Source organism: Bombina bombina, chromosome 7 (genome assembly GCF_027579735.1).
Source record: "Bombina bombina isolate aBomBom1 chromosome 7, aBomBom1.pri, whole genome shotgun sequence".
Classification (NCBI taxonomy): domain Eukaryota; kingdom Metazoa; phylum Chordata; class Amphibia; order Anura; family Bombinatoridae; genus Bombina; species Bombina bombina.
Window position 1 is genome coordinate 462156456 of NC_069505.1, and position 14273 is coordinate 462170728.

Genomic DNA, 14273 nt, shown 5'->3' on the forward strand with positions numbered 1-14273 from the left:
TACCTTAAACCCTACTTTGGTTCTGCTCAACGACCTACCAAATTTTAATTGCCAACACCGAAAGAAACTATTGCAATGCATGCTCAATTGCGCCAAACGCCTGATTCCTAGGTTCTGGAAGAAAACACAGGTCCCCACCCCACAAATGTGGATATGTGAAGTTAACCATGTCCTCTCACTTGAGAAAATACATTACAGCTTTCAAGGTAAGGCTGATGATATCTCGGATATCATATTCATATGGGAGCAGGCGGATCTGAAGGAACCCTAGGTCTCCCCATCCACTTCCTAGGAAGGTATCCACTTAGGCTAACTTGATACAGCCTCAAGCACTCTCTGTTGGGCCCCAATCAAAACCTCCCTTCCCTCCCTTCTCCATTCTTTCCTCTTCCCTCCTACCACCACTCCTGTTCACATTTACCTATGGACAGTCGTGGATACCGGCTGCATTGAGAGTATCCTGTTTTACCTTATAAATAGAAATGTGTATATCAGATGGGTAACTTCTCACTGTTTCTGTACTTATGGACTCCACTCAAATCACAAGACTTTTGAACGACAATCTAGCACCCCGATAGAAAGGGTTGTGTTATCCACGAAGTCCTTTTGTTGTCATTATTGTTATTTTTGTTATCAATGTCATGATATTTATCTGATATTGAATTCTTATTATTTGTAAATTTTGAAAATTAATAAAAAGATTTAAAACAAAAACTCTAGATTCTGTGATATAAAGACTAGATCATGTGATATAAAGAAAAGATCATGTGATAAACACTAGAACATGTGATATAAATACTAGATCATGTGATATAAAGACTAGATCATGTGATGTAAACACTAGATCATGTAATATAGACAATGGATGATGTGATATAAAGACAAGATCATGTGATATAAAAACTAGATCATGCCATATAAAGACTAGATTGTGTGATATAAACACTAGATCATGTGATTTAAAAACTAGATCATGTGATATAGACACTAGATCATGTGATATAAACAATAGATCTTGTGATATAGACACTGGATTATGTGATATAAAGACAAGATCATGTGATATAAACACTAGAACATGTGATATAAACACTAGATCATGTGATATAAACACTAGATGATGTAATATAGACAATGGATCATGTGATATAAAGACTAGATCATGTGATATAAAGACTAGATTGTGTGATATAAACACTAGATTATGTGATATAAACACTTGATCAAGTGACATAAACAATTGATCATGTGATATAAAGACTAGATCATGTGATATAGACACTAGATCATGTGATATAAACAAAGGATCATGTGATATAAACACTACATCATGTGAGATAAACACTAGACCATGTGATATAATTATTAGATCATGTGATATAAACACTAGATCCTGTGATATAAACACTAGATCATGTGCTATAAAGACAAGATCATGTAATATAGACAGACAATGGATGATGTGATATAAACACTTGCCGCTAGTTTTAGAGTTCTGCGGCCAAAGGGGTGCGTTAGCTACGTGTGCTTTTTTTCCCCTGCACCTTTTAAATACCGCTGGTATTTAGAGTTCACAGAAGGGCTGCGTTAGGCTCCAAAAAGGGAGCGTAGAGCATAATTTACCGCCACTGCAACTCTCAATACCAGCGGTGCTTACGGACGCGGCCAGCTTCAAAAACGTGCTCGTGCACGATTCCCCCATAGGAAACAATGGGGCCGTTTGAGCTGGAAAAAAACCTAACACCTGCAAAAAAGTAGCGTTCGGCTCCTAACGCAGCCCTATTATTTCCCATGGGGAAACACTTCCTAAGTCTGCACCTAACATGTACCCCGAGTCTAAACACCCCTAACCTTACACTTATTAACCCCTAATCTGCCGCCCCCGCTATCGCTGACCCCTGCATATTATTATTAACCCCTAATCTGCCGCTCCGTACACCGCCGCAACCTACGTTATCCCTATGTACCCCTAATCTGCTGCCCCTAACGCCGCCGACCCCTATATTATATTTATTAACCCCTAATCTGCCGCCCCCAACGTCGCCGCCACCTACCTACAATTATTAACCCCTAATCTGCCGACCGGACCTCACCGATACTATAATAAACGTATTAACCCCTAATCCGCCTCACTCCCGCCTCAATAACCCTGTAATAAATAGTATTAACCCCTAATCTGCCCTCCCTAACATCACTGACACCTAACTTCAAGTATTAACCCCTAATCTGCTGACCGGACCTCACCGCTACTCTAATAAATTTATTAATTTAACACTAACACCCCCCTAAGTTAAATATAATTTTATTCTAACAAAATAAAATAACTTATTAAATAAATTATTCCTATTTAAAGATAAATACTTACCTGTAAAATAAACCCTAATATAGCTACAATATAAATTATAATTATATTGTAGCTATTTTAGGATTAATATTTATTTTACAGGTAACTTTGTATTTATTTTAACCAGGTACAATAGCTATTAAATAGTTATTTACTATTTAATAGCTACCTAGTTAAAATAATTACAAAATACCTGTAAAATAAATCTTAACCTAAGTTACAATTAAACCTAACACTACACTATCAATAAATTAATTACATACAAATACCTACAAATAAATACAATTAAATAAACTAACTAAAGTACAAAAAATAAAAAAAGAACTAAGTTACAAAAAATAAAAAAATAATTTACAAACATTAGAAAAATATTACAACAATTTAAGCTAATTACACCTACTCTAAGCCCCCTAATAAAATAACAAAGCCCCCCCCAAAATAAAAAAATGCCCTACCCTATTCTAAAATAAAAATTGAAAAGCTCTTTTACCTTACCAGCCTTTAAAAGGGCCTTTTGCGGGGCATGCCCCAAAGAATTCTGCTCTTTTGCCTGTAAAAAAAACATACAATACCACCCCCCAACATTACAACCCACCACCCACATACTCCTAATCTAACCCAAACCCCCCTTAAATATACCTAACACTAAGCCCCTGAAGATCTTCCTACCTTGTCTTCACCACGCCGGGTATCACCGATCCGTCCAGAGGAGGCTCCAAAGTCTTCATCGAAACCCAAGCGGGAGCTGAAGAGATCCATCATCTGGCTGATGAGGTCCATCATCGGGCTGAAGAGATCCATCATCGGGCTGAAGAGGTCCATCATCCGGCTGAAGTCTTGATCCAAGCGGGGGCTGAAGAGGTCCATCATCCGGCTGAAGTCTTCTATCAAGCGGCATATTCAATCGTCTTTCTTCCAGATCCATCTTCATCCCGCCAACGCGGAACATCCATCCTGGCCGACGACTTCCCGACGAATGACGGTTCCTTTAAATGACGTCATCCAAGATGGCGTCCCTCGAATTCCGATTGGCTGATAGGATTCTATCAGCCAATCGGAATTAAGGTAGGAAAAATCTGATTGGCTGATTGAATCAGCCAATCAGATTGAGCTCGCATTCTATTGGCTGATCGGAACAGCCAATAGAATGCAAGCTCAATCTGATTGGCTGATTGGATCAGCCAATCGGATTGAACTTGAATCTGATTGGCTGATTCAGTCAGCCAATCAGAATTTTCCTACCTTAATTCCGATTGGCTGATAGAATCCTATCAGCCAATTGGAATTTGAGGGACGCCATCTTGGATGACGTCATTTAAAGGAACCGTCATTCGTCGGGAAGTCGTCGGCCAGGATGGATGTTCCGCGTCGGCGGTATGAAGATGGATCCGGAAGAAAGAAGATTGAAGATGCCGCTTGATAGACGACTTCAGCCCGATGATGGACCTCTTCAGCCCCCGCTTGGATCAAGACTTCAGCCGGATGATGGACCTCTTCAGCCCGATGATGGATCTCTTCAGCCCGATGATGGACCTCTTCAACCCGATGATGGACCTCTTCAGCCCGATGATGGATCTCTTCAGCCCCCGCTTGGGCTTGGATGAAGACTTCGGAGCCTCCTCTGGACGGATCGGTGATACCCGGCGTGGTGAAGACAAGGTAGGAAGATCTTCAGGGGCTTAGTGTTAGGTTTATTTAAGGGGGGTTTGGGTTAGATTAGGGGTATGTGGGTGGTGGGTTGTAATGTTGGGGGGGTATTGTATGTTTTTTTTACAGGCAAAAGAGCAGAATTCTTTGGGGCATGCCCCGCAAAAAGGCCCTTTTAAGGGCTGGTAAGGTAAAAGAGCTTTTCTATTTTTATTTTAGAATAGGGTAGGGCATTTTTTTATTTTGGGGGGCTTTGTTATTTTATTAGGGGGCTTAGAGTAGGTGTAATTAGCTTAAAATTTTAATATTTTTCTAATGTTTGTAAATAATTTTTTTATTTTTTGTAACTTAGTTCTTTTTTTATTTTTTGTACTTTAGTTAGTTTATTTAATTGTATTTATTTGTAGGTATTTGTATGTAATTAATTTATTGATAGTGTAGTGTTAGGTTTAATTGTAGGTATTTTATTTAATTAATTTATTGATAGTGTAGTGTTAGGTTTAATTGTAACTTAGGTTAGGATTTATTTTACAGGTAATTTTGTAATTATTTTAACTAGGTAGCTATTAAATAGTTATTAACTATTTAATAGCTATTGTACCTGGTTAAAATAAATACAAAGTTACCTGTAAAATAAATATTAATCCTAAAATAGCTACAATATAATTTTAATTTATATTGTAGCTATATTAGGGTTTATTTTACAGGTAAGTATTTAGCTTTAAATAGGAATAATTTATTTAATAAGAGTTATTTTATTTCGTTAGAATACAATTATAATTAACTTAGGGGGTGTTAGTGTTAGGGTTAGACTTAGCTTTAGGGGTTAATAAATTTATTAGAGTAGCGGTGAGGTCCAGTCGGCAGATTAGGGGTTAATAATTGTAGGTAGGTGGCGGCAACGTTGGGGGGGCAGATTAGGGGTTAATAAATATTATGTAGGGGTCGGCGATGTTAGGGGCAGCAGATTAGGGGTACATAGGGATAATGTAGGTTGCGGCGGTGTGCGGTCGGCAGATTAGGGGTTAAAAATGTTTATTATAGTGGCGGCAATGTGGGGGGACCTCTGTTTAGGGGTACATAGGTAGTTTATGGGTGTTAGTGTACTTTAGAGCCTGGTTTCTCAACAGCCGGGCCGTGGCCCAGTACCGGGCCGTGATAGCCCTGCTGGTGGGCCCTGACCTATCATGCCCCCACTGCACACAAGGGGCAGACTGAGACCAATCAAGGCCACAGGAAAACTGTCTCACACTGACCCAAATGTATTCAAATTTATGCAAATGAACATGTTAGCCTCCCTGCCCTAACCCCAACAGGCCCATCAACCTACAGAGCCAGGACCCCCAACATTAAGGGCCAAAGAAAGGGCCCCCAACCTTCAGGGCCAGACCTCATACTCCATGTCCCTCACAGCGACAGACCCTCGGCAGGACCCCCACACTCCAGGGCCCCCACTAAACCCACATTGAACTGCTTAGTTACTGATAGGGCAAATCCCTGCTGCTTACTATATATATATATATATATATATATATATATATATATATATATATATATATATAAAAATAAAACTACCGGGCCCTGGACATGTCCAGCTAAAATTTACCGGGCCTTGAATTCACTTTGGTTGAGAACCACTGCTTTAGAGCACAGTAGTTAAGAGCTTTATAAACCGGCGTTAGCCCAGAAAGCTCTTAACTCCTGGCTTTTCTCTGCGGCTGGAGTCTTGTCGTTAGAGTTCTAACGCTCACTTCAGCCAAGACTCTAAATTCCAGCGTTAGAAAGATCCCATTGAAAAGATAGGATACGCAAATGGCGTAGGGGGATCTGCGGTATGGAAAAGTTGCGGCTGGAAAGTGAGCGTTAGACCCTTTCCTGACTGACTCTAAATACCAGCGGGCGGCCAAAACCAGCGTTAGGAGCCCCTAACGCTGGTTTTGACGGCTAACGCAGAACTCTAAATCTAGGCGTTAGTCATGTGATATAAACAATAGATCATGTGATATAAAAACTAGATCATGCCATATAAAGACTAGATTGTGTGATATAAACACTAGATCATGTGATTTAAAAACTAAATCATGTTATATAGACACTAGATCATGTGATATAAGCACTAGATGTTGTGATATAGACACTGGATCGTGTGAAATAAAGACTAGATCATGTGATATAAAGACTAGATAATGTGATATAAAGACTAGATAATGTGATATAAATACTAGATCATGTGATATAAAGACTAGATCATGTGATATAAAGACTAGATCATGTGATATAAACACGACCATGTGATATAAACATTAGATCATATGATATAAACATTAGATCATATTATATAAAAACTTGATATAAACACTAGATCCTGTTATATAAACACTAGATCATTTGATATAAACACTAGATCATATGATATAAAGACTAGATCATGTGATATAGACACTAGATCATGTTATATAAATACTAGAGTGGTTAATATCACATAATCTAGTGTTTATATCCCATGATCTAGTGTTTATATCACATGATCTAGTGTTTATATCACGTGGTCTAGTCTTTATATAACATGAACTAGAGTCTATATCACATTATCTAGTGTTTATATCACATGACATAGTGTTTATATCCCATGATCTAGTGTTTATATCACAGGATCTAGTGTTTATATCACATGATCTAATAATTATATCACATGGTCTAGTGTTTATCTCACATGATGTAGTGTTTATATCACATGATCCTTTGTTTCTATCACATGATCTAGTAGATCATGTGATATAGACACTAGATCATGTGATATAAACAAAAGATCATGTGTAATAAACACTAGATCCTGTGATATAAACATTAAATCATGTGATATAAACACTAGATCCTGTGATATAAACACTAGATTCTGTGATATAAAGACTAGATCATGTGATATAAAGACAAGATCATGTGATATAAACACTAGAACATGTGATATAAATACTAGATCATGTGATATAGACAATGGATGATGTGATATAAACAATAGATCATGTGATATAAAGACTAGATCATGCCATATAAAGACTATATTGTGTGATATAAACACTAGATCATGTGATATAAACAAAAGATCATGTGTAATAAACACTTCATCATGTGAGATAAACATTAAATCATTTGATATAAACACTAGATCATGTGATATAAAGATAAGATCATGTGATATAAACACTAGAACATGTGATATAAATACTAGATCATGTGATATAAAGACTAGATCATGTGATGTAAACACTAGATCATGTAATATAGACAATGGATGATGTGATATAAAGACTAGATCATGTGATATAAACACTTGGTCATGTGATATAAACAATAGATCATGTGATACAAAGACTAGATCATGCCATATAAAGACTAGATTGTGTGATATAAACACTAGATCATGTGATTTAAAAACTAGATAATGTTATATAAACAAAGGAGCATGTGTAATAAACACTTCATCATGTGAGATAAACACTAGATCATGTGATATAAACGCTAGATCATGTGATATAAACACTAGACCATGTGATAGAAATGCTAGATCATGTGATATAAACACTAGATCATGTGATATAAACACTAGATCATGTTATATAAACACTGACTCTGCTTTATTTGTACAGATGAAGATAAAGCTGATATAGTAAAAGTTGAGATAACAGAAGATCTGTGTGTGAGGCGTCAGCTGGGAGCCCCGGATGAGGAAACCAATAACAGTATCAGCCCAGGTAAGTGTGCACGTATATTGTGTGTAAGGTACGTAGGTTACAAGTGAGTGTGCACAAATGCATTGTATGAGTTACACAGTGGACATGTGTGGTCAGCTGCATTGTTTCCTTTCTATATTAAGAGAGAGATTGACACATCTCGCATGCACTATGCACATTTATTGTCACTGTACAGGCCGTAAGGATGTGACACCTTCAGATGGCTCAGCAGTTAAGCACAGAAGAGAACCATATGTGTGTGATCAGGTGAAGACCGAGGAGGATGAAGTTCCAATAAATGTGACTAAAGGTGATTTAATGTGTAATTATGTTTTGTGATGCTGTAATCCTCATCCTCTGCAAATATATATATTGTGTATATATAAACATTTATTGTGTGTGCAGACCTTTTGTAATGTGATATATACTGTACATATATAAACACTTATTATGTGTGCAGACCTTTTGTAATGTGATATATACTGTACATATATAAACATTTATTGTGTGTGCAGACCTTTTGTAATGTGATATATACTGTACATATATAAACATTTATTATGTGCGCAGACCTTTTGTAATGTGATATATACTGTACATATATAAACATTTATTGCGTGTGCAGACCTTTTGTAATGTGATATATACTGTACATATATAAACATTTATTGTGTGTGCAGACCTTTTGTAATGTGATATATACTGTACATATATAAACATTTATTGTGTATGCAGACCTTTTGTAATGTGATATATATACTGTACATATATAAACATTTATTATGCGCGCAGACCTTTTGTAATGTGATATATACTGTACGTATATAAACATTTATTATGTGCGCAGACCTTTTGTAATGTGATATATACTGTACATATATAAACATTTATTATGTGTGCAGACCTTTTGTAATGTGATATATACTGTACATATATAAATATTTATGTGTGCAGACCTTTTGTAATGTGATATATACTGAACATATATAAACATTTATCGTGTGCGCAGACCTTTTGTAATGTGATATATACTGTACATATATAAACATTTATCGTGTGCAGACCTTTTGTAATGTGATATATACTTTACATATATAAACATTGTGTGCACAGACCTTTTGTAATGTGATATATACTTTACAAATATAAACATTTATCATGTGCACAGACCTTTTGTAATGTGATATTTACTGTACAGTACATATATAAACATTTATTGTGTGTATAGACTTTATGTAATGAGGCACTTAATTACTGATATATACTGTGCATATATAAACATTTTTGTGTGTACAGACCTTATGTAATGCGGCACTTAATTACTGATATATACTGTGCATATATAAACATTTATTTTGTGCACAGACCTTAGGTAATGCAGCACTTAATTACTGATATATACTGTGCATATATAAACATTTATTTTGTGCACAGACCTTAGGTAATGCAGCACTTAATTACTGATATATACTGTGCATATATAAACATTTATTGTGCACAGACCTTATGTAATGCGGCACTTAATTACTGATATATACTGTGCATATATAAACATTTATTTTGTGCACAGACCTTAGGTAATGCAGCACTTAATTACTGATATATACTGTGCATATATAAACATTTATTGAGTGCACAGACCTTATATAATGTAGCACTTAATTACTGATATATACTGTGCATATATAAACATTTATTGTGTGTGCAGACCTTATATAATGCAGCACTTAATTACTGATATATACTGTGCATATATAAACATTATTGTGTGTACAGACCTTATGTAATGCGGCACTTAATTACTGATATATACTGTGCATATATAAACATTTATTTTGTGCACAGACCTTAGGTAATGCAGCACTTAATTACTGATATATACTGTGCATATATAAACATTTATTGTGTGCACAGACCTTATATAATGTAGTGAGTAGAGAGAGTGGGAAAAATTCACAAATATGATAACCCCTAGTATTAAGCAACAATATCTATGTCTCGGCTATAAAGGTGATCTAAGAAAAAGATCTAGCAATTACACACATTGACTGTTATCATAAATACAATGTAGGGGGGGGGGGGTGCTGCCTGTCTGATAATACAAGAAAAAAGGGAGGGGGAAGAGAAAAGGGAGCCTTTGAGAAAGCCGGGAGACGGCGAAATGCGCATCAGGCGTACCTAGGGGGCATTATCCACTTACATAGCTGCTCTAATGCTGAATTGTTAAGCTTATTATTTAGCTGCATTGTACTCACACAGTCTGGTGCTTACTACTTGCTCTATACTGCTTTATTTAGCGTAATTTGTTGGTGGGGTCAATCCCCTTTATAGATTAACTTATAGCAGTTCTTGAGCTACCTTAAGTTTGCACTGAGACTATGTGGTACTGGTAATTTTTGACTAGTCATTTAGTTCTGTGGATTTTTGTCCCCTTTACACTTTTTAATCTAAGTTTTACCAACATACACACACATTTTTTGTATTTATTTACTTTATTCAATAAAAGTTACGTTTTATGGACAGCCAGTCCAGGTGACCCTCCATGCCAACACTGCTTATTTTCAATTGACATTCAAGAGTGCTGATAAACTGTCCCCTTTTCTCTTCCCCCCTCCCTTTTTTTCTTATATAATGTAGCACTTAATTACTGATATATACTGTTCATATATAAACATTTATTGTGTGTGCAGACCTTATGTAATGCAGCACTTAATTACTGATATATACTGTGCATATATAAACATTTATTGTGTGTGCAGACCTTATATAATGCAGCACTTAATTACTGATCTATACTGTGCATATATAAACATTTATTGTGTGTGCAGACCTTATATAATGCAGCACTTAATTACTGATATATACTGTGCATATATAAACATTTATTGTGTGTGCAGACCTTATGTAATGCAGCACTTAATTACTGATATATATTGTGCATATATAAACATTTATTGTGTGCACAGACCTTAGGTAATGCAGCACTTAATTACTGATATATACTGTGCATATATAAACATTTATTGTGTGCACAGACCTTATATAATGTAGCACTTAATTACTGATATATACTGTGCATATATAAACATTTATTGTGTGTGCAGACCTTATGTAATGCAGCACTTAATTACTGATATATACTGTGCATATATAAACATTTATCGTATGCACAGACCTCTTACAATGCGGTTTCTAATTGCTAATACCTTCTATGCATATATAATTAAAATTGATTGTCCATTTCTTCCTGCATTTTCCTGCATATATGTAGCATATCAGTTACAGAATTTGCAAGTTCTTGATTAACTGAAAGCATACTCAACACCAACGACAGCTTGCAGCGTGATAGGATCTTCATAGATTCAGCTCTCACTACAAACTATATGTGGTCCAATCATCTTCAGCCAAAGTTAATTCTGTTTTTCTGCAATACATTTTTGTAGTAGTTATTTTGGGGTCCTTGCCTTTATTTTTCTGCATCCTATCTTGTGTAGGCTTTTGTAATCATCTCACTTGGCAAGTGGTAGCTTGGCAAGCCAAGGTAACTAGAAATTATATTATAGAACAAAAATGTCTATATCTTGGCCGGCGTATATCCTACCTAATACCAGGGAATTACGTACCCTGAACACACTAGTGTTGAGAAGGCAAACTGGCTCATGTTTGATATGGTAAATTGGGCGAGGTATGTTTCTGTCCAAGCACCCTCTAGGAAGGAGAGTTCTCAACTAAGTATTAGCTAGGATATAGGATAAGATATAGAAATGTATTTTTATAATATTATTTCTTATGGTTTTTATACATTTAAAAATTTCTGAAAAGAGTTTACAAATGACAAATATCTTCTTTTCTTTCCCACCAACAGAAGACCCACCGAGCTGGGATATTCCTAATCAAGGGCAGAGTGCAGATTGTTCCTTCACCCTCTTTCAAGATCACAGAAACAATATTGGAAATAAGACGTTATCATCTCCGGAATCTAGTCTTATTGAGCCCCAGAAAACTAATACAGGAGAGAAAGCCTTTTCATGTTCTGAATGTGGAAAATGTTTTTCCTGGAAATCAAATCTTACTACTCACCAGAAAATCCACACAGGAGAGAAAGCATTTTCATGTTCTGACTGTGGAAAATGTTTTACGCTGAAAACGAGTCTTGTTCGACATCAGAAAATTCATACAGGAGAGAAAGCATTTTCATGCTCTGAATGTGGGAAATGTTTTATCCAGAAAACAAGTCTTGTTCGACATCAGAAAATTCATATAGAAGAGAAAGCTTTGATATGTTCTGAATGTGGAAAATGTTTTAATCATATATCTAGTTATATCAAACATCAGAAAATTCATACAGGAGAAAAAGCATTTTCGTGTATTATATGTGGGAAATGTTTTACCCAAAAATCAGGTTTTATTAAACATCAAAAGATTCATACAGGAGAGAAAGCATATTCATGTTTTATATGTGGGAAATGTTTTACCCAGAAATCCAATCTTATTAGTCACCAGAAGATTCATATAGGAGAGAAACCATTTTCATGTTCTGAATGTGGGAAATGTTTTACCAAGAAATCTAATCTTGTTATCCATCAGAAACTTCACACAAGAGAGAAAGAATTTTCTTGTTCTGAGTGTGGAAAATGCTTTACGTGGAAATCTAGTCTTATTAGTCATGCTAAAATTCATACAGGAGAGAAATCATTTTCATGTTTTGAATGCGGGAAATGTTTTACCTGGAAATCGAGTCTTATTAGTCACCAGAAAATTCATACAGGACAAAAATTTTTTTCATGTTCTTAATATCAAAACATTTTACCCAGAAATCAAATGTGATTGTTCATTAGAGACATTCATCTGGTGATATTTTACCTGTGCCACCAAATAACATATTATATAATTTACGTGATGCCAATGCATCATGCAAACCCATAAGCAAATACAGGTATACCTCACTTTACAGCGCTTCGCTAATACAGCACTTTGTGGAGCTGAAGTTCAACCTCCAAGGATTTTGAAACAGTGCTGTAATCATCGTGAGATTGCGAGAAAAGTGACTGGCACCATTTTGTTATGCACAGTTCACTCTGTTTACAGCATTACAGTGCAATCTGTGTCTTAGTGCTATAGTTTGGCAAATTGTACTACAGTAATTGTCACTATTTTACAGGTACAGTATTTATTGAATACTAATTGAATACTGTGCTGTGCTAGTGTTAAACTAAATGTAGCCCTATTGCACCCCTAATATATGTTAGTTTAAACATGTTTTCAAGTCTTTAAACACACTGGCAAGTGACAAGAAAGCTAAAACTGCCTTGTTTCACTTTAAGGAGGTTTTCACTTTACAGCAGGGCTCCGGTCCTTAACCCGCTGTATGAGCGGGGTATACCTGTATATACTTTTATTACCGGGTCTATAGCATTATTATCAAGAGATAAGACCAGGTTTACAGGAATTATCAGAAATATTTCTGACTAAAAGATCAACCTAAATTGATTAGCTTACTTTATTAAAATAAAGAACATCACATAAATTCAAGAGAATAATTTATATTTGCTGTAATAAGTGGTTAGGTACATACTTATCAATAATATAGCATCCTTCCATGGTAATCAGTAAGAATAGACCATTAAATGTCACCCCTTGCCCCAGTTTCTCCCTTATTCTGGCATCTTTGTTCCTTCAGGTTGGACCCCTATCTCATCCAGACACACTGTGATGTTCATGTATGTGGTGTAGTATAGAGTCAGTAGCCTGATTTCTATAAATTCCTTTTGCCTGTGCTGTAACTCTTATTGTAGTCCTTGTGTTGGTGAGTATGTGCTTATATAGAACTATCTCTCACTGCTAATTAAAGGTTCACATTAATGATTTGTTAACATCATTGTATTTAATTAAAATTTCTGCTAATTATTTTTTAAAATTTCAAACGTTCTATTTGTTTTATGAAACCGTATTGAAAGTACAAAAGACAACATGAATACAGGTTGACTGATATTTAACCCTTCAATGCCTTTACTGCGGATGATGACTTCATGTCCATGAGGGGGTGGGGGCTGTTTCAGAGCTGATCAAGGTGACTGAGGTCTCTGCATTGCCTCTGCTATCCGGTGATGCTGATGACGTCACCATGCATAGGTGTGGCAACGTCATCAACCTGGAGACCAGGAAGTGGATAGGAGAACTTAAAGGCACATAATTGTTATTGTATAAAAAGATAGATAATCCCTTTATTACCCATTCCCCAGTTTTGCACAGCCAACACTGTTATATTAATACAGGTTTTACCTCTGTGATTACCTTATATCTAAGCCTCTGCAGACTGCCCCCTTATTTCAGTTCTTTTGACAGACTTGTATTTCAGCCAATCAGTGCCCTCTCATATGTATCTCCACAGGCGTGAGCACAATGTTATCCATATGACACATATGAACTAGCATTGTCTAGCTGTCTTCAGTGGCTTAGAAATTAGCATATGAGCTACCTAATTTTATCTTTCAACAAAGAATACCAAGAGAACCAAGCAAATTTTATGATAAAAGTAAATTGGAAAGTTG

At 35.9% G+C, this 14273-nt stretch overlaps 1 protein-coding gene across 2 annotated transcripts in view; it reads left to right on the top strand.

Moving 5' to 3' along the window:
* The window catches only part of LOC128666730 (oocyte zinc finger protein XlCOF6.1-like), a 108663-nt gene extending 95017 nt beyond the window's left edge, over positions 1 to 13646 (top strand). For both annotated transcript variants that reach the window (XM_053721480.1, XM_053721481.1), the window contains exons 5-7: positions 7639 to 7743; positions 7919 to 8032; positions 11588 to 13646. In XM_053721480.1, the coding sequence (XP_053577455.1) occupies positions 7639 to 7743; positions 7919 to 8032; positions 11588 to 12516 (1148 nt within the window). In that variant the 3' untranslated portion in view covers positions 12517 to 13646. The remainder of the gene's footprint in view (positions 1 to 7638; positions 7744 to 7918; positions 8033 to 11587) is intronic.
* Positions 13647 to 14273: the final 627 nt, after the last annotated feature.